This window comes from Mirounga leonina, unplaced genomic scaffold (genome assembly GCF_011800145.1).
Source record: "Mirounga leonina isolate KUSES-001 unplaced genomic scaffold, KU_Mleo_1.0 Mir_166, whole genome shotgun sequence".
Taxonomy (NCBI): domain Eukaryota; kingdom Metazoa; phylum Chordata; class Mammalia; order Carnivora; family Phocidae; genus Mirounga; species Mirounga leonina.
Window position 1 is genome coordinate 31,131,607 of NW_023270418.1, and position 21,483 is coordinate 31,153,089.

The following is a 21,483-nucleotide window of genomic DNA, read 5'->3' on the forward strand; positions in this document are numbered from 1 at the left end:
GAGGGGGTAGGGTTAGAGGGAGAAGCAGACTCCCCGCCGAGCAGGGAGCCCGATGCGGGACTCGATCCTGGGACTCCAGGATCATGACCTGAGCCGAAGGCAGTCGCTTAACCAACTGAGCCACCCAGGCGCCCTATTGTTTTTTTAGCAGCGAATTCTGCAGTATTTTCAAGAGTTAAGAAGACGTTCCTGATTATAGCCTCATTTACATTTACTCCCCAACCGGGGAAGTAGGGCCCTGCCAAGGGAAGCGTAAATGAATCATAAAGGCCTCCTGGTCATTCCTGCTTGATTCTGGACTGGAAAGGTAACATCCATGAGGCCAGTAAATATTGCAAGGGCTATAGACCACACAGGGAGTTTTATTCTGATTACCCTTGCCTTGTGTCCCTTTCTTTGCATACAGCCTGGGCACAGAGTCCCCCAAGTTTGGCACTGTTAACCAGCAACAGCAAAATGGACCAGAGGGTGTCTGGCATCATGGGTAGGTCAGAGTTTTTGATGACAAATCCAGCAGTCTGAAAGATTGTCCCCTTAGTAATGGCCTGGGAGATACAGATGATGATATTATCTTTCCAGGCCAATGCCAGAGCAAATGAAAGAAAAGAAGAAAGGATTTCATGTTTAGTTAAAGTTTGAAGTTTTGACTCAGCATCTTTTTTTTTTTTTTTTAAAGATTTTATTTATTTGACAGAGACACAGAGAGAGAGGGAACACAAGCACGGGGAGTGGGAGAGGGAGAAGCAGGCTTCCCGCTGAGCAGGGAGCCTGACGCGGGGCTCGATCCCAGGACCCTGGGATCATGACCTGAGCCGAAGGCAGACGCTCAACGACTGAGCCACCCAGGCGCCCCATTGACTCAGCATCTTGAGTAGAAGCACTCAACATCAATGTCAGCTGCTTCTCCTCCTGGTCAATTTGATTAGGAGGTCTCCTGGTCTGCACAGGACCCTACGGACCTGGGACAGTCCCTTTGAAAGCGTTCAAGGGCAGTTCTTGTTCTTAGCGATTCCAAATCAGAAGGGTGGGAGAAAATTAGAAACAGTTTGGGGAGTCATAGTCAGATATTTGAGGAAACCAGAAGAATTCAGGATTGAGGCCAGTTTACAGGTATGTCCCCAGACCTCAAAGACAATGAACAGGATCAGAATCTAATATCTATAAAAAGGTGCAAACATAATTTTTCTATCTATGGTCATCTTTTACCAAAGATAATCACAGCAAAACTAATTTATTTGCATTAAACTTGGCCTGATTATTTACATAAGTGTAGCAAGAATAGTAATTGACCAGGGCGCCTGGGTGGCTCAGTTGGTTAAGCGACTGCCTTCGGCTCAGGTCATGATCCCAGGGTCCTGGGATCGAGTCCCACATTGGGCTCCCGGCTCAGCAGGGAGCCTGCTTCTCCCTCTGACCCTCTCCTCTCTCATGCTGTTTCTCTCTCGCTCGCTCTCTAATAAATAAATAAATAAAATATTAAAAAAAAAAAGAATAGTGATTGGCCATATAAGCTCTTTTTCAGACGGATTTGCTGGAACTTTTTATAAGGAATCTCAGATTGAACTCTTAAAAGTCTGAGGCCAGGAAGCCAAGCCAAGGTTAAAGCAGTTCCTTAAAATCGTCTGGTCATATCTGAGCCTTGCATATCTCTCTCAAATATGGCATTCCAATCAAAGCTTTGGTAATGTAGCCAGTATCTCCAACTGTGTCCTGTTACAAGGAGAATAGATTCTTATGGAACTTCTGCACATAACTGATTACATTGCCATAAAAAGAAAACTCAGGAGTTTCTGTTGGGATCAGGTAGGTAGAGAAAACTAATGTTTCATCTTTGTTTACAAAGGCCCTACCAATTTGCTATAAGCCATAGTAAGAGAAAAGAGAACAAAGTTTTCTTAAATCTGGAAAAACAAAATGTTAAGGAACCAGCCACGTTTCAAACAAAAAGTCATAAAAATTATAATCATCCTCGTCAGTTCATTGGGTCCCACGTTATTAATTCTTGCTCGGCTTGAATCCAGTTTTTCCATTAGTTCTGGAAATTCTTACTCAGTTGAGTTTTATGACCTTAAAGTTATTTTATTTTTTTAATTAACATATAATGTATTATTTGTTTCAGGGGTACAGGTCTGTGATTCGTCAGTCTTACACAATTCACAGCACTCACCATAGCACATACCCTCCCCAGTGTCCATCACCCAGCCACCCCATCCCTCCCACCCCCCACCACTCCAGCGACCCTCAGTTTGTTTCTTGAGATTAAGAGTCTCCTATGGTTTGTCTCCCTCTCCGGTTTCGTCTTGTTTCATTTTTCCCTCCCTTCCCCTATGATCCTCTGTCTTGTTTCTCAAATTCCTCATATCAGTGAGATCATATGATAATTGTCTTTCTCTGAATGATTTATTTCACTTAGCATAATACCCTCTAGTTCCATCCACATCATTGCAAATGGCAAGATTTCATTTTTTGATGGCTGCATAATATTCCATTGTATATATATACCACACCTTCTTTATCCATTCCTCTGTTGATGGACATCTAGGCTCTTTCCACAGTTTGGCTATTGTGGACACTGGTTGCTATAAACAGTGGGGTGCATGTGCCCCTTCGGATCACTACATTTGTATCTTTAGGGGTAAATACCCAGTAGTGCAATTGTTGGGTCGTAGGGTAGCTCTATTTTCAACTTTTTGAGGAACCTCCATACTGTTTTCCAGAGTGGTTGCACCAGCTTGCATTCCCAACAGTATAGGTGGGTTCCCCTTTCTCTGTATCCTCGCCAACATCTGTCATTTCCTGACTTGTTAATTGTAGCCATTCTGACTGGTGTGAGGTGGTATCTCATTGAGGTTTTGATTTGGATTTCCCTGATGCCGAGCGATGTTGAGCACTTTTTCCTGTGTCTGTTGGCCATTTGGATGTCTTCTTTGCAGAAATGTCTGTTCATGTCTTCTGCCCATTTCTTGATTGGATTATTTGTTCTTTGGGTGTTGAGTTTGATAAGTTCTTTATAGATTTTGGATACTACCCCTTTATCTGATGTGTCATTTGCAAATATCTTCTCCCATTCTGTTGGTTGTCTTTTGGTTTTGTTGACTGTTTCCTTTGCTGTGCAAAAGCCTTTTATCTTGATGAAGTCCCATTAGTTCATTTTTGCCCTTGCTTCCCTTGCCTTTGATGATGGTTCTAGGAAGAAGTTGCTGCAGCTGAGGTCGAAGAGGTTGCTGCCTGTGTTCTCCTCTAGGATTTTGATGGATTCCTGTCTCACATTTAGGTCTTTCATTCATTTTGAGTCTATTTTTGTGTGTGGCATAAGGAAATGGTCCAGCTTCATTCTTCTGCATGTGGCTGTTCAATTTTCCCAACACCATTTGGTGAAGAGACTGTCTTTTTTCCATTGGACATTCTTTCCTGCTTTGTCAAAGATGAGTTGACCATAGAGTTGAGGGTCCATTTCTGGGCTCTCTGTTCTGTTCCATTGATCTATGTGTCTGTTTTTGTGCCAGTACCATACTGTCTTGATGATGACAGCTTAACGACAAAGATTTTTAAATGCCCATTGTTAAAGATCTGATGAGAGTTTATTATCATGGAATTGACAAGAAAGTCTGGTTATTTCTGTGACACTCAATATTTTATTTTATTTTATTTTTAAAGATTTATTTATTTGAGGGGCATCTGGGTGGCTCAGTCAGTTAAGCAGCTGCCTTCAGCTCAGGTCATGATCCCAGAATCCTGGGATTGAACCCCACATTGGGCTCCTTGCTCAGCAGAAAGCCTGCTTCTCCCTCTCCTTCTGCCTGCTGCTCCTCCTGCTTATGCTCTCTTTTGCACTCTCTCTCTCTGTGTCAAATAAATAAATAAAATCTTAAAAAAAAAAAGATTTATTTATTTGGTGGGGAAGAGTGCTAGTGGGGGGAGGGGCAGAGGGAGAGGGAGAGAGAGAATCTCAAGCAGACTCCCCGCCAAGCAGGGAGCCCAGCATGGGGCTCGATCTCATGACGCTGAGATCGTGACCTGAGCCAAAATCAATAGTTGGCTGCTTAACCGACTGAGCCACCCAGGCGCTCCTTAGTATAGCTTCTTACTTGACAATGCTTCCTATGTAATTTAACACGTCAAATTAGCCTGATTAGTTTCACATCTCCTTTCTTATAAAAAGAGAGAACAAACCTTTTGAGATGTTCTAAGGACTTCTGAAAAATCCCCAAGTTAGTTTGAGATCAAACAGATTTCACTGGGGCACCTGGATGCCCTGATCTCAGCTCAGGTTTTGATCTCAGCGTTGTGAGTTCAAGCCCCATGTTGAGCTCCAGGCTAGGCGTGGAGCCTACTTTAAAAAAAAAAGAAGTTTAAGACTTTGATTTTGGGGAAGTTTGTCAAAAATATCAAAAGTTTTTGGGGCACCTGGGTGGCTCAGTTGGTTAGGTGTCCAACTCCTGATTTAGATTCAGGTCAGGATCTCAGGGTCCTGGGATCAAGCCCTGCATCGGGCTCCGTGCTCAGCAGGGAGTCTGTTTCTCTCTTTGCCCCTCCCCCTGCTCGTGCTCTCTCTCTCTCAAATAAATAAATAAAACCTTAAAAAAAATCAAAGGTAAAGAAAACCTGGGGGCCTGGCTGGCTCAGTCAGAAGAGCATGTGACTCTTGATCTTGGGGTTGTGAGTTCAAGCCCCACACTGGGTGTAGAAATTACTTAAATAAATAAACTTTAAAAAAAAATAAAGAAAACACAAGAAAATGTGTCCTTTCATCAGATGAAAGAAAAAATTAAGGTTTAGTTTCACATAAGTATGTTATTGATGTTAAAGTTTTTTTAACCTTTAAATTCATTTAGCCTGACCAGACTAAAATTCCTTTCCCAAGATTCCTTTCCACAAAACTTATGCAACTTTGTTTCTTACATTCATATTTGTCCTGTGTTTTTCCTCTTTAGACAACCAGCCTCAGATTGGGACAAAATTATTTTCTTTTCCCTCAACACAAAAACATGCCGCCATTTCTCATACCTTCTCTTACCGAAAACACACCTTTTACTTTCTTTGTATGTGGAATATTTTTATTATTTCTACTAGCTTACATATTAGAATTTTTAACCTTTAAAAGAAAAAGAAGCAAACCAAAGAAAAAGAAGCAAACGATTGTGAAATATTGCTCTAGCATTCTATAAATTGGCCACTTAATGAATACATTTAGATTCTAGACTAAGTCAGTGGTGCCTGGGTAGTTCAATCAACTGAGTGTCCAACTCTTGGTTTTGGCTCCAGTCATGATCTCAGGGTGGTGGGATCGAGCCAGGCTCCATAATCAGTGTGGAGTCGGCTGGAGATTCTCTCTTTCTCTCCCTCTGCCCCTCCCCCCAGCTCGGGCACTTGCACACGCTCTCTCCCTCTAAAAATAGATAAAATCTTAAAAAAAAAAAAATTCTAGACAGTTAGCCATTGTCTCAAGGTATTTCTCCTGCTGACAAGTTTTGTAAGCAATAATATGAAATTGCCAGGCCTTTAGTAAGCTTAGGTGGAATAAAAATACTGTATTCAATGCTGATAACTCTAAAGACATGCCTGCCTTAATTAAATCAACAAACTTAAACTAGCTTTAATACCAAATATTTCCCCATATCCAATGACCCTGAAATTCATCAGGATTAAGTTTCTTTTTTTTTTTTAATATTGATTTATTTCTTTGAGAGAGAGAGAGAGCCTGTGCGCATCTGGCAGGGAGGGGCAGAGGGAGAGAATTTCAAGTGGACTCCCCTCTGAGCTTGGAGCCTAACACAGATCTGGCTCCCACGACCCTGAGATCACAACCAAGAGTTGGTTGAGCCTAGAGCCCAAACCAAGAGTCGGATGCCCCACCGACGGCACCACCCAGGCACCCCATCTGGATTAAGTTTCTATTATATTTCTGGGAATTTAATTTCTATAAGCACTTAATTTTCTTTAAGCCAGTTAAGGGGAGCTCTTTAACAAATTAATTTTGGCAATACCATCTAGAGGTAGAAAATGCCACAAATCTACAACACACACACACACATATATAGACACACGTGAACATACGACAGACACTGAAAGGCCTCATAGCTTCCACTCTCAGATTTCCACCACAAGACAGGCATTTATAGAGAAGACACTTAAAGTTGTTATTGTTTTCTATTTGCTTAAATTTCGAATAACCTTTCCTTCTTCTGTTTTTCTTCTGGTAAGAACTACTTCACTGAAGTTGATATTTTCCTTTATTTTTAAATTTTTAATTTTATTTATTTTTAAGTAAGCTCTACACCCAGCATGGGGCTTGAACTCACGACCCCAAGATCAAGAGTCACACGCTCCACCGACTGAGCCAGCCAGGTGCCCCTGACATTGGTATTTTAAAGAGATGACCTAGAAAAAAGTTCCTGGGGAAGACCAGGTAGCACACTTATATCTCAGAGGCACAAGGACAAGCCTTTGGAGATAAATGGGGGAGGTTTAGGGATTGGTAAAAAAGAGTGGCAGACTTTGAATAGTTTCTGGAGCTGCACCTGTGGTCCTGTAAAGACTTAAGTTGTAGAACAAGGACAGCTGTTCTTAATTCTTCGGGGACTTGGATTGCCACCTAAAAGATATCAAAAGACCGACACATCCATCTATGTTGCAAAGTTTTTCTGTTCCTTTGGGTACATTTAGCACAGGGGTGAAGGCCAAAAAAAAAAAAAAGTTCTTATTAGGCTCTGAATATCAGCCACCAACCTGGCCAACTTCTAACCACAGACCTACATAAAAATTCTTTTAAATATTTTGTCAGTTTCAGCTAGGACGAACAGCAAATATTTCTGGCGGTATTAGACAAGCCCGTGGGCCCAAGAGCCATCCTCAGGGAGGGTGCAAAAGATATTATCTTCACAAGATCCAGAGTCACTCACAGAGATCAATAACCATTGGCTTGGATTTGGAAAGGAAGGGACAACGTGGCTCTGGTTCTCAGATTGGCCTTTGATCTAGGAGGGCCAGATACCTGGAGGATCATCTGTAGACTTGAGTGGTCTTATTTCAAAAGGCACCTGCTTAACAGTCTCTCCCTAGGGGAAAGGCAATTCAGACAGCATTGAAGAGTGCTCAAAGGAGGACTGAGGGGAGCAGGAGGCTTACTTCAGCCTTATAGTCTTTTGTCCTAGGTACCTTTTATATCTTAATTTTTCATTAGCCTTTTACCGTAAATCTTAGCCTTCAAAAAAAAAAACTTAGACTTTTGGGGGTTTTTGCATGCCAACTAAAATAGGTATACTGTTCTACTTGTTTAATTTGAAAACCCTTACTTTCAAGTGCACTTTTTAAATGAACAAGCTTACCTACCGGAACGTTCCCCGTAATGACCATCGTAATTTCCAGTTGTTTTATTTATTTATTTATTTAAAAAAATTTTTTTAAGATTTTATTTATTTATTTGAGAGAGAGCAAGAGCACAAGAGCAGGGGGAGGGAGAAGCCGATTCCCCCCATGAGCAGGGAGCTCGATGCAGGGCTCGATCCTGGGACTCCAGGATCATGACATGAGCAGAAGGCAGGGGCTTAACCAACTGAGCCACCCAGGTGCCCCTAAAATTTTTTAAATTTAAATTAAATTTAGCTTACCTATAGTGTAGTATTAGTTTCAGGGGTAAAATTTAGTGATTCATCAGTTGCGTATAACACCCAGTGCTCACCACGTCAAGTGTCCTCCTTAATGCCCATCCCCCAATTACCCCATTCCCCCCCACCAACCCCTCCTTCCAGCAACCCTCAGTTTGTTTTCTACTGTTAAGAGTCTCTTACAGGGGCACCTGGGTGGCTCAGTTGGTTAGGCGACTGCCTTCGGCTCAGGTCATGGTCCTGGAGTCCCGGGATCGAGTCCCGCATCGGGCTCCCTGCTCAGCGGGGAGTCTGCTTCTCCCTCTGACCCTCCCCCCTCTCATGTGCTCTCTGTCTCTCTCATTCTCTCTGTCTCAAATAAATAAATAAAATTAAAAAAAAAAAAAAAGAGTCTCTTACAGTTTGCCTCCCTCTCTGTTTTTATCTTATTTTATTTTTCCTTCCCTTCTCCTATGTTCATCTGTTTTTTCTTAAATTCCACATACGAGTGAAATTATACAGTATTTGTCTTTCTCCGACTGACTTATTTTGCTTAGCATAACACCCTCTAGTTCCATCCACGTCATTGCAAATGGCAAGATCTCATTCTTTTTGATGGCTTGGTAATAATATCCCATTGTATATATCCCATATCTGCTTTATCCATGCACCTGTTGATGGACATCTGGGCTCTTTCCATAGTTTGGCCATTGTGGCCATTGCTGTGATGGTACGATTTTGCCATGTTTGTAGCTGTCTGCAATTTCAGAGACCACAGTTCTTAAATATAAAACCACCAGCTGTGCCGGGAAGGGGTATGTTCCACTCTTTGGAATTCAAAGATCTTATTTTATTATTATTTATTTATTTTTCAGCTAAGGCCTTGGGTATCTTGGAGCCAAACAATACCCAAAAAGGGCGTGCCACCGTGGATCGGGAATTGTGTGATGTTTCATAGTGTACCTTGGTGCCCGGAAATTTTCTTGAGGTTGGTAGGTGACCTCGTGTCAATCCAACCTCTTCCGTGACCGGCTTTATCCTAACATGGAGTCTTTGGGTTAAGCAGCAAGTGTTCAAGCAGTTTTTAAATGCTTTAAACGAAAATAAGTAAATAAATAAATGCTTTAAATGCCCACCAATTTCGGTGGGCTTTTTTGACTTCGGAAGTTCTCATGAGCAACTAGCCTTTATCTATGTAAGACAAGACAAAGAAACACGTGCACCTTAATAGATCAGCAGTAACCGAGACCTGTTACTACGTCCTGGCCCAACAAATGGCCTATGCACAGCTCCGACAATTCCCTTGGACCCTGGGACTGGGGAAAGAATTAAAGCAGCAGACCCCAACAGTTGGGGACTGGGGACTGCCCCTAAGAGTTCCCACGTGGTTCTCCAGAAAGAATTAAGGGCTGGGGGTTTCCCCCTCAAAAATCTGGGAATTGCAGTCTAAAAGGCCAGAGGCTTGGCTCTGGGCAGAACCACCTGGCAGCTCAGCTGGGCTCCCGACAGAATCGTCTGCCAGCTCAGGCTGACCTGTCCTGTATCAGAAGGCCAATTAGACCAGGAGCTCAGAACCAAGAGGAACTTACCCGTGGCTTCAGAAACAGCAAGAAGAGAACTCAAAAAAGAGGTTTTAGGGTACCACACCTATGTTTCTCGTTGGCCCCAAATGCTGTCAGAAGTTTGGCTTTGGGGGTGCCAGGATGGCTCAGTCAGTAGCATCCTGTGTTCAAGCCCCATGTTGCGTATAGAGCCCACTTAAAAAAAAAAGTTTGGCTTTGGATCCTGTCACTACTGCCAAGTTAAACTTGAAGATCTAATTGGCTTTATTCAATGATTCATGACTTGGGCAGCATCCCACCGAGCAAATAGAAAGGAGCTCCAAGGGGCGCCTGGGTGGCTCAGTCGTTAAGCGTCTGCCTTCGGCTCAGGTCATGATCCTGGGGTCCCTGGATCGAGTCCCGCATCGGGCTCCCTGCTCGGCGGGGAGTCTGCTTCTCCCTCTCCCACTCCCCCTGCTTGTGTTCCCTCTCTCACTGTGTCTTTCTGTCAAAAAAAAAAAAATTGGGGCGCCTGGGTGGCTCAGATGGTTAAGCGTCTGCCTTTGGCTCAGGTCATGATCTCAGGGTCCTGGGATCGAGCCCCGCATCGGGCTCCCTGCTCCGCAGGAAGCCTGCTTCTCCCTCTCCCACTCCTCCTGCTTGTGTTCCCTCTCTCGCTGTGTCTCTCTTTGTCAAATTAAAAAAAAAGAAAGAAAGAAAGAAAGGATCTCCAAGGAGCTATACAAAATGGAAAGCTTTTTAAGGCAAAAGGCAAAAAGCTTTTTTTAGGCAGCAACATGGAAGTCACAGATGAAAGAAGGGATTATTACAATCACCTTCCTTTGGGGGGAAGGACAGGGGTCTATCTAGCAGATGACCTCTCTGATGTGGATCAGGAAATGCTACACTAATTGGTGTGAAATTCCAGTCATAGGAGAGGCTAAAACGGCAATTCGGGGGGCGCCTGGGTGGCTCAGTTGGTTGGGCGACTGCCTTCGGCTCAGGTCATGATCCTGGAGTCCCTGGATCGAGTCCCGCATCGGGCTCCCTGCTCGGCAGGGAGTCTGCTTCTCCCTCTGACCCTCCCCCCTCTCATGTGCTCTCTCTCATTCTCTCTGTCTCAAATAAATAAATAAAATCTTAAAAAAAAAACAAAAACGGCAACTCGGTTAGGTAATAAGTCTTGGTTTGCTGATGTGGGGCTTAGCACAAGTGACTCTATTTGGGGAAAGTTCTTTCTTTAACAGTTTTAAAAACAAATCTGTTATAAACATCTGTAATTTGTATTTTTGAAGAAAATTTAAAATCGCAATTCTCAATCCTGGAATCGCTTGTGTGCTTTTAAAAAATACCAGTGCTGGGTCGGGCCCACTCCCAGGGATGCTGATGTCATTATTTGGGGTTGAGAACGACTGGTCTAGAAATAGTTTTCCTAACCAGCAAGAAAATGTGCAGAACTTAACCCAGTTGTTAGGGTTAATTATGGCCACACTCTGAACACCTAGTTGGTGGAGTAGTTGCCATGAATTGGGCAAGACAAAGGTAATACATATGTTTAAGTGAACAAACCCGATTTCCTCTAACAAACACCCTGACAAGGAAGTTTCCCATGAGAAGTAAGAATAATCGTGAGGACAGATCACAGTCCATGGGATACAACCAAAAACCAAAAATACTGGCCAGAAACTAAGTGAAGACAAGTTCTTGATGTTCTCGATGATGATACAAGAGTGAACGGTTTAAACAGGATTCCATTTGCCTTTGGTCCCCTATGATCACCTTTACTGTAACTGGTAAATAGCTTCCAGACTTCTCTGCATTTACCTCCGAAGGCACTGACCAGCCAGGGCACTAGGTTTTCAAGAGCCTTGGACGACAGTCTTCTGGGCATCTCTAAGTTGTGGCTGCAGAGAGATGGCTTGCGAGGTGCCCAGGATCCGAGCATCAAGGATTGCCTGGGCAGGGCAAGATCAGGAAAGATCAGGTGAGGGCAGATCAGCTAAGGTAAGGGCTGGTGGGGTCCTGGCCACTGCTGCTGACAATCGTACCTGGAAGAGGAACTCGGCTCCCTGGGCAGAGCTGTGGGCTGTGGTGCTCGCCCCAGAAAGCAGCCCCCACAATGCACCTGGTTACATTTTCACTGACCCAGGGGGAGACAGCCTGGTGCCTGGCAGCGGGAGGACTGGAAGATGTCACCAGGTCCACAACCCCGTCTCCATGACTCACATGCAACCTGAGCAGGAGCAACATGCTGATCTGGCCTGGGCTGCCAGGCAGCAGGTGCCACCAAAAGATGGACTTTAAAAGAGACCCTGGAAAAGACAACTGGTTGTCCGGGGTCCTGTGCCCAGTGCAGACACCCTGCCAGTCTGAGGTCTAAATTCAGTGGTCCCCCGCAAAGAGTTCCCTAGCTTTAACTGAGTGCTTGATTATGAAGTTGGAGAGGGGTGAGGCCCAGACCGGCTCTAAGAGGCCAAACCGCATAATGAACCTGTCACCCTCTACTTTTCCCTTCGCATGCCCAGCCCTGGGCACCCGGGCTACTGGCATTTGCAAGGAGCCCAAAAAGGGGGTGGCGATGGGGGACTGTCACCTGGTGTTTCTTTTGCAGGCACTAGGCTCCCTGGTTTGGGCAATAAACAGTGTTGATACTGATGCCAGCGATCGTGAACAAGAGGTGGAGACTCCCAGGGTGACCGGGCATGGCCCACAAGGCGGGCGGTGGGAGATGACTTAGGACGGTACAAGGGACAGAAGGAGGAAACCACTGAGCACCCTGGGGACAAGCCTGTGCAAATGGTGCGGGTAAGACATGGAGAAGACTGGAAAAGGGCGAAGTGGTTGTTGAGGGACCAGGCATGGGGGTGGCAGGGCTGTGGGAGGACGGGAACACTTTACCCCTGGGAGGTCAGAGCACAGAAAGGGACACTAATCTCTTCCTCTCGGCTCTTATTCATGGGGCATCTGGCCAGTTTAGTCCAGCCATTAGCTGCCACCCTCAACTCGACCACTGACTGATAAAGAGTCTTTTGTGGGGGGGCGCCTGGGTGGCTCAGTTGGTTAAGCGACTGCCTTCGGCTCAGGTCATGATCCTGGAGTCCCGGGATCGAGTCCCACGTCGGGCTCCCTGCTCGGCGGGGAGTCTGCTTCTCCCTCTGACCCTCCCGACCCTCCCCCCTCTCATGCTCTCTCTCTCTGTCTCTCTCTCAAATAAATAAATAAAATCTTAAAAAAAAAAAGTCTTTTGTGGGGAGCCGGGGGAGGGGCAGAGGGAGAGGGAGTGAGAATCTCAAGCAAGCTGCACGCCCAGCACGGAGCCCGATGCAGGGCTCGATCTCACGACCCTGAGATCATGACCTGAGCCGAAATCAAGATCGGATGCTCAACCAGCTGAGCCACCCAGGTGTCCCTAATGAAGAGTCTTAATCAGACACCTGCCAACAACTACTGAATCCAAGAGGGAGCAGCCTCCACTGAAGAGGACCGAACAAGATGAACTTTCTGGACATGGCTCCGTCCCTTTGGTTCCCTCTTTTTATTGTTGGATGGGTTTTTATGTTTGTCAGAGACTGGTTGCTCTAAACCCTCCAGCACAGTGGCAATGGGCAATCACATTGCCCTGCACTTCCTGCGGGCTGGTCAAGGTGAGGTGTGTGGCTGCCAGCCTCTCTTGCTGCGTTATTTAGTCAACGACCTGTTTGCTGTCTTGGCTGGGGGCTGGGCTGTGTAGGCCTGGGCAGCCCACAGAGGGGCAGCTGTGCCTACTCTAGTCTGAGGGTTTCTAAGACGAGGAAAGTGGAGTTGGTCCATGGTAGCCCACAGAATGGGAGAAAATATTTGCAGTTCATATATCTGAGGAGGGATGGATATCCAGAATATAGAGAGGACACCTAAAACTCCCCAACAAAGACAACACGATTCAAAAATAGGCAAAGGACTTGAATAGACATTTTCCAAAGACAGACAAATGGCCAATAAATAAGCACATGAAAAGATGCTCAACATCACTGATCATTAGGGAAATGCATATGGAAACTACAAGGAGACACCACCGGACACGCATTCGATGGCTACTATCAACAAAACAAAATAACAGGTGTGGGCGAGGATGTGGAGAAATTGCAACATTTTCACACCATTTTTGGGAACGTAAAGATGCTCATGAGCCTGGGAAGGATAACCAGTCTGCAGGTCTTCGGTAAATATTGACAACGGACTTATGCAATTAAGACACAGGGAACTTGTCTGGAAGGCTTCCATTTAAATGGTCACAAGAAGTTTATTCCTTGAAGAAATATTCTTATGTAGAAACACCTTATTTCCTCACGGAGAGCAAATAAAATGTGATGATACTATGGTTCCAGACAAATGCCCAGAAGCTCTTTCCCAAGAACCCACTAGAAGGAGGCAAGAGAGTCTATAAAATAGCCCGCGCGTAGGTGTGTGGATATGCTTCTGTCAACAGCTATAGTGGAAAGAGCACCATGGGGTTCTCTGAGTTGCTCCACACCATCGGTGGTATGGGGAACTTCCAAATCCTTCAAACTGCTCTCATGATGTTCCCTGCCATCCTGATCGCCTGTCACAGCTTCCTGCAGAACTTCACTGCCACGACCCCAAAACATCACTGCCGGCCAGCCAACTGGACCAACGGGTCCCATGTCCCGGGTGGTGTAGGGGATGGGGACTTGCTGCAAGTCTTCATCCCACTGGACAAGGACCAGAAGCCTGAGCAGTGCCTGAGGTTCTCTGAGCCCCACTGGCAGATCTTAAACCACAATGGCACCTCGTCTTTGAGCTTGGACACCGAGGCCTGCCTGGATGGGTGGGTGTATGACCAGACTGTTGCCTCCTCAATCGTTTCTGAGGTGAGGTAAAGCTACAGCTGAATGCTGGGTCTTCAGATGATTTTTTTTGTTTGTTTTATTTTAACGGAGACATAACTTATTCCATTAAATGCTCAAAATTTAAATGTGCAGCTGGATAAATTTTACATATGTAAACACCAGGTCAAGGTACAGGTTATTTCATTTTTTTTTTTTTTAAAGATTTTGAGAGAGCGAGAATGAGAGAGAGTACATGAGAGGGGGGAGAGTCAGAGGGAGAAGCAGGCTCCTCGCTGAGCAGGGAGCCCGATGCGGGACTCGATCCCGGGACTCCAGGATCATGACCTGAGCCGAAGGCAGTTGCTCAACCAACTGAGCCATCCAGGTGCCCATTACAGGTTATTTCTAAGGACCCCAGAAGGTTCCCTTGTAATCTTCTGCATCACTACTACCCCCCACCCACCGCCAGTATAACCACCAATCAGACCTCTATCACCATCACTTGGTACCGCTTATGCTTGAATTTCATATGAATGGAATCATAGAGTATGTGTTCTTTAGTGTGTTGGGATTTTTTTCATTCAATATAGATTTTTAAGAGTCATCCATGTTGATATATGCTTTGGGAGATGGTTCTTTCTCAGTTCCTCAGAGCATTCCGTTGCACGAATATGCCACAGAGTATATGTCCATTCTTTTTTTTTTTTAAGTAATTTTTAAAAGACATTTTATTTATTTGAGAGAGAGAGAGAGAGCACAAGCGGGGGGGGAGGGGTAGAGGGAGAGGGAGAAGGAGAAGGAGACTCCCCACTGAGCAGGGAGCCCGATGCGGGGCTCGATCCCAGGACCCTGGGATCATGACCTGAGCTGAAGACAGATGCTTAACTGACTGAGCCACCCAGGTGCCCCTGTTTTCTTGTTTTCCCCCAAATTTCTCAGACTGCTGAATGAAATGAGAACAAAAAGCAGGAAAAAATGAAGCATTTCAAGTAAACTGGGTCTAGATTCATGTTGGTCATCTTTCTTTTAGGGTAGAGGTTTCCTAAGACTCAGGACCATGTGTTTTATAAAACATCTGGGATAATGTGCTTGACATTGATATAGAGGTTCGTGCCATTTAAAATAAAAGGGCCAGGGCTGAGGATGGCAGCATTATGTGCTTAAGGGCAAGCTGTGGGACCGTGTTAGCATGTAAGAGGTGACGAGGCAGCTCTTAATATTCTATGGAAGCCACATGGTGAGGATGCATGAGCCACCTGCTGACACTTATGTCTCTTTTTCTCCAGTGGGACCTGGTGTGCGAGCACAAGTCACTGAAGTCCATTGCCCAGTCCATATACATGACGGGACAGCTGGTTGGAGCTACTGCCTTTGGCATCTTCTCTGACAGGTGAGGGCAGGAGGCCCGAGGAAGTCTCCAGAAGCTTCCTACGAGGCTAGAGTTCATGCTATGCCCACACTGTCTTCAAAGGCTCAGGACCCCACTTGAGAAGACCCCCCCCATGTCCTTCTCCCTGCCAGACAGCCAGGGCCGCACCCGAGACCTCAAAAGGAGGGGCCGGGGTAGAGCGCTCGCCACTCCCTGCCTGGGTCCTGGACACCCCACTTTTCTAGGAGACAGTCCCTGGTCATGCAGCCGATGTGGCTGAGGTGATGATGCCTCCCTTTTTTGTTCTGCAATGAACTGCAATCATGAATCTCGAATTACTTTCTGCTTGGGGATGAATTTTGAGTCACGTGGCAGAACGCCTTCATCATGTGAATGGCGATGAAGCTGGGTCCGTGGTCTCATTTCTGCCATCCGTGATTTCCCCGCAGGGTTGCCCCCACAGGTCGCTCCCCCAGGAAGAAAGAGCCCCTGTGATGGTCATTATTGTTGTGAACGGCTAATTCTACCGAGCGCTCTCCCACATCCTCCCAGTAGCCCTGGGTAGCTGCTCCCATTTCACAGATGAAATGAGGCTTAGCACCACTGGTCTTACGGAAAACTGATTCCAGCATGGACATTTAGTCCCTGTTCTTGGAAGTGACGATGATGTTCCCGTGAGGAAGAAGCTCTGTGCTCGATGCCACATCTAGACAGATAGTCCTGGTTAAAGTTAAACAAGCCAAGGCACATTTCTGAGAAAGCCAACCCTGGGTACGGTGTCTTCTGGTCTTTTACCTCTCTTGGTTTTTGCCAGCCTGTAGGATGCATCCGTCCAGTGCAGCAGAAAGAGGATTTCAAGTGGACATCAGCGGAGCTGGGCTCTGCCCCTCTATGGAACCTTAGAAAATTCACTTAGCTCTTGGGATCATTTCTGTACAATTGAGGGGCTCTCCCAGTCACCCAGTGGCTCCAGTTGCCCCTGTCTCCCCTGGCTGGGCTCCAGGAACACTCAGCCTCTGGCCCCTTTGCTGGGAAACCCAGCCTTGAGCTCTGGGCAGGAGGGACTGGTGACGCAAAGGCCTTGCTCATCGGAAAGGAGGCCATCTGGAGGGCCCCAGACTCTGTCCTCACCCCCACCTGACCCAGAGGTGAAAGGAGGGAACTAAGTCATCTCCATGGGGCCGGCAGGGAGCTCTTGCTTTAAATGCCAGTCCCCAAGTAACAAGGGGCCTGCAGCCTGGCCAAATAGTATCTTGTATTCAGATAGCTGAGAGCCACGGGGTATCCAAGGTAGAGCTCCAGTCTACCTCCAGGCACCCACCTCTGGAAAGAGCCCTGGTAGGGGGTGGAATGACCTCCAGAGTGTGTAAACGCCACCTCTTCTCCACTGTTTGCCTGATCCCTTTTGAGACATCCCCTTGACTCCCCCTCCCTTCCCCCCTACCTCCCCCACTCTCCCCTCCTCTCCAGTATACCAGCAAACCCTGTTGGCTCTGTCATCAACATAGATCAGAACCCACCTCCTCCTCTCGCCACCCGCTAGGCTACCACTCATTCATCTTGCACCTGGCTGGCTGAAACAGCCTTTGAGGGAGCCTCCCTGCTTCTTCCTATCCTTGATCTTTGCCTTCTGTTACTCTCAAATCGATGGGAAGAGCGATCTTGTTAGATACAGAACAGATCCTGGCCCTCCTCTGCTCAACCTTCCACCAGCTCTCCGGTTCTTAGCCAGTGAAGCCTAATGGGCACATGGCCTGCTGGCCCTGCCTGGGCTGGCCCCAGATCCACTGCCGTGAACCCAGCCCCACCCCCCCTTCTTCCTCCTGCCCTTGCACTGGCTGTTGCCCCCACCAGGGGCATTATGCCCAGGACACCTCTTCAGGTCACTTCTCACAGCCTCGAAGTACAGTGATGTGGATTTCTCACCGGCTGTGTGTGTGGGGCAAGTCATTTCAGCTTGAGCCTCTGTCTTCTCATCTGTAAAATGGGGATAATGACGCTATTGACCCGAGATGACTTGGGAGGAGCCCCAGCACACCTCAGTGCTATGTCTGTGGTGCTTCGTTGTGTCACCGGCCCAGAGGACCTTCTCTGGCCACCTTATTTACAACTGCAGCCCCTCTGACATTCCGTGTCCCCCTGCTCTGCTCCGGTTTGTTCTGTGGCCTCTGACGGTCTATGTATTTTACCCATTTATCTTACTTATTGTCTGATTTCTCCCTGACCACAGCTCTCGCACAGTGCCCCAGGCCAGGGCTGTGGGTACGGGTAGGGGGGTCCCGTGGGGAGGGGCAAGTGAGCTCCTGGTGGAGTCCTCAGCCCTTGGCACCTGCCTGGCACACAGGGGTGTAAGAGGAGGTAGAAGAGAATGAGAGTGGGCTTAAGGGTCGTTTGGAACATTCGAGCCATTGCTCACACTCCCTCCCCCATGGGGCGGGGACCAGAAGCCACACTCAGATGCCAATTACAGCCCCATCCGGAGACAGCTATACTTTAACAAGGAACAGAGCCAAGAGGCAAAGAATTGACCGTCCTCCCATAGGGGAATTCTAGGCCTTGGCAACTCGTGTGGGGAGGGGCCGGGGCAAGGAGGGAGTCCCTTCCCAAGGCCTTTTTCCTCGATTGGGAGGGTGTCAAGAGGAGGTCAGGGATACCTTCCCAGGACCCTCAATCACATTGTGAAGGCGGCTTCCCAAGCCCTTGTCTAAGGATGCAGTGAAGTGGGGGGCTGACAGGTGGAGGGGAGCAGACTGGAGCGAAAGCAGAGGCAGAGTGGCCTCTAGTCGCCTTTGCAGCCGGACCCCGGGCTCAGCCTGGCCTCCCTGTCTATCCTGCCTGCAGCTGTGGGCGCAAGACGGCGCTGCAGAGCGGGACCCTGCTGATGATCATCATGGGCACCAGCGCCGCTTTCGCGTCCAGCTTCCCCGCCTACTGCGTGCTCCGCTTCCTCAGTGGGGTGGCAATGACCGGCATCATTATCACCAGCCTCTGCCTCGGTGAGTACCCCTGCGGAGCCCTGGCTCCCCCACTAGCTGCTGTGCGACCTGGGGGGGGCACTTCAGGTAACCTGCCCGGGCCTCAGTTTCCCCATCTGTAATACGGGGTGATAAAGATAGTACCTTCCTCATCTCATGCATATTTATAGAATGATACATGGCACCCACGAAGACCTCAAGAAATGTTAGCTATTTTTAAGGTGGTGGCTTAAGCACCCCAGGCTCAGATTCCAGTGACATAGTCCTTGCCTGTGAAGGGGAAATCATCACAGATGCCCCTGCATATGGGGTGTTACGAAGATCAAATGAGATGGCAGAAGTTGCTTGGGACAGTGTGTCCTGGGTGGCACTGAGCAGGGTCAGAGCCCACCCATCAACTGGGATCGTCAGGGGAAAGTTCCGCAGGGGCATCGCCTGGGGTCCCTGTCACTGGCCGACCCAGGCCCTGTGGAGTTCATTACCAGCAATGCCGAACTTGTCATCCCCAGCCATGGAGTGGACCCCAACGCAGAGTCGGATGCTGGTCAATATCTACACCATGTATATGATCACACTGGGCCAGGTGGTCCTCACGGGCCTGGCCTACCTCATCCACCAGTGGCGCTGGCTACAGGGCACCGTTTCTGTCGCCTACGTGATTATTCTTCTCTACTCCTGGTACGTCGTCTCCCAGACGTACTGTGCAGAGTTGCCTTGTCTGGTCTGTCTTCCTGGGAAGTGTTTGCTGACCTGAGAGCTTACTTTGGCTTGGGTCTGCTGAGATCTGACCTCCTTAAGGAGAGAAGAGAGGACCCTTGGTATACGACGAGGTGTCTTCATTTGATTTTTTTTCTCCATATCATCCTTGGTGAGTAGTCCTGCACCATTTGGGGTTCTAAGCGGCTGCACACTTGACCCCATACCAAATTCAGTCCTGAGTGACTACAAGGCCCCTCAGAAGCCCCAGGCTCCCATGAAATACCTCATGGGGTCAGACTTGAAGATTTCTGGCCACTCCACTCAGCCAATGAGATGAGATTTTCCATACAAATCCAGAGCCGCAATGAAAGTAAGAACTCTCATAAAAATGACAGTGAAGATCCATACTAGTGCCATGAGAGATTTTGAGAGTGTAGCATGAAATGAGCAATGTGGGTAACAGAAGATGTGTACAACTTGGAGATCGTTTTGCAAAAACAAACACGTGCTTACGTCTGTATCTTGCGATCTGACAAAAAGGAAAATGGGGGAAACAACCACCAGCCCATTCACAGTTGCTCTCCTTATTCCTCCCGTTTTGCTTTTTTGGACTTTCCCTTGGATCTCCCTGTTTTCGGGTGGGCCAGCCCTTGACACATGGTGACTGGGACAGCGAGCCCAGTGCCTGTGTGGGTACTGTGGGTGGAGATCCCTTGGCACCTCCAGATGATCGGGGTCAGGGGTGGGCAGGAGGCTCTGCCTTGTCTGATCGTGCCTCCAGATCATTCCCTCCCTCACCCCATTCCCTCTCACTCCTAGGGGCCTGCCAGAATCCGCGTGCTGGCTCATCACTCACAACAAACCTGACAAGGCTGTGAAAAATCTGCAGGCTGTGGCAAGATTAAATGGCAAAAAGGAGCAGGGAAGGAAACTCACTCCAGAGGTACGCACAAAGGGAACCCACATGCTACCTGAACCCTTCCTCCTGACCTGGTGGTAATTCTCAGTGAGGGCTTAAGTTGGCTGCCAAGGGTGAACAAGAGGTAAGTTTCTACATCCAGAAGTAGTAACTGCCACCATCAGATAGCCAGGGGACCTGTGGGACAAGTGTCCTGTTACACCCTTTCTCAGAAGCTACCACAGGGTACATTCCACCAAAACGAGAATGTCCACCAGGGAATCCAGGAAATAGAAGATCCAAAATAGGAGAAAGGGAAAGAAGAAGGGAAAGAGTTGTACAGAAACCTAGAGAACAATCAGTTTATACTGAAGCAAAAGAATACCATATACTGGAAGCCTTTCATGAAGAAAAAAAAATGATGCTGAGAGATTGCTTGTTATGCTTTTTTTTTTTTAAGGTCATTTTTTAAAAAGATTTTATTTATTGATTTGACAATGAGAGAGAGCACAAGCAGGGGGAGTGGCAGGCCGAGGGAGAGGGAGAAGCAGGCTTCCCGCTGAGCAGGAAGCCCAATGTGGGACTCGATCCCAGGACCCCGGGATCATGACCTGAGCCGAAGGCAGTTGCTTAACCAACTGAGCCACCCAAGCGCCCATGTTATACTTTATCTTATTAACAGGAGTTTTATGAATGGTTCTATCAAAGAATTTGGGGATAAATTAGTGCCAAGTACTTAAGAAATCAAGAATATAAGCAAGCAAATACACAAAAGAGGCAATTATTAACTCCAGGAAAATAAAAAACTCATGTCATGGAAAGAAATATAATCAGAGTACGCTACATGGTTCAACTCTGAATGAGACTTACATTGGGAGAATTACAGAAGGGAAAGTATAGGTCAGAGGTGGTAGAGTAAGAGGGTTAAATCCTCATTCTTTCTTAGTATAAATCAATCTAGAGTTGGAAAATCAAGCCATAGCATTGTAGCATTTTATCTGGAAATAGGAGATAAATATGAGAAGAAACACCAAAAGAGTAGAAAGCAGTTGCTTCTGGAGAGTAGGAATTGGGAGTGGTACTAGAGAAAGGAGAGGCAGGGACCTTTCTAACTATGAACATGAAGAAACAAAATAACAATGGCTAAGATCCCAGACTCGGGACCATTCACCTGGGTGACTCCCAGCTCTCTACTTACAGCTCTGTGATCTTAGGCAAGTTATTTAACCTTCTGAGCTTCAGTTTCCTCATCTGTAAAAAGGATAATAGCATCTCCTTTACATTCAATAAGTTAGTTCACATCAAGTACTTAGACCCCCATCCGGCAAATAACAAGGGCTCAATAAATGAGGGTCATTGTTGACCATCAAGAAAAACTAGTTAAAAGAAAAGGAGAAGTTGCTCCAAAAGAGAATACACACCCAAAATCTGAAGTCCTCTATTTCTTTTTGGACGTGTGTGTGAAGGAATTGGCCAATGTGGGAGGAATCAAGTGATTCTGTGGCATCAGAAAGTGGAAGGACTAAGGGCCAGAGCCCTTTCTTCTGGCATCTCCACTCTGGTCTTTTCCTGCTAGGTTGTAAGGATCC

The 21,483-nt window shown here is 47.0% G+C and overlaps 1 protein-coding gene across 1 annotated transcript; it reads left to right on the top strand.

The window, feature by feature from the left end:
* Nucleotides 1-11,904: 11,904 nt before the first annotated feature.
* Nucleotides 11,905-19,533, top strand: LOC118015638 (solute carrier family 22 member 20-like). The gene is made up of 4 exons (XM_035012384.1): nucleotides 11,905-11,932; nucleotides 15,240-15,343; nucleotides 18,164-18,318; nucleotides 18,807-19,533. Exons 1-4 carry the CDS (start codon nucleotides 11,924-11,926, stop codon nucleotides 19,049-19,051), a joined length of 513 nt encoding a protein of 170 aa, XP_034868275.1. The 5' UTR covers nucleotides 11,905-11,923; the 3' UTR covers nucleotides 19,052-19,533.
* Nucleotides 19,534-21,483: the final 1,950 nt, after the last annotated feature.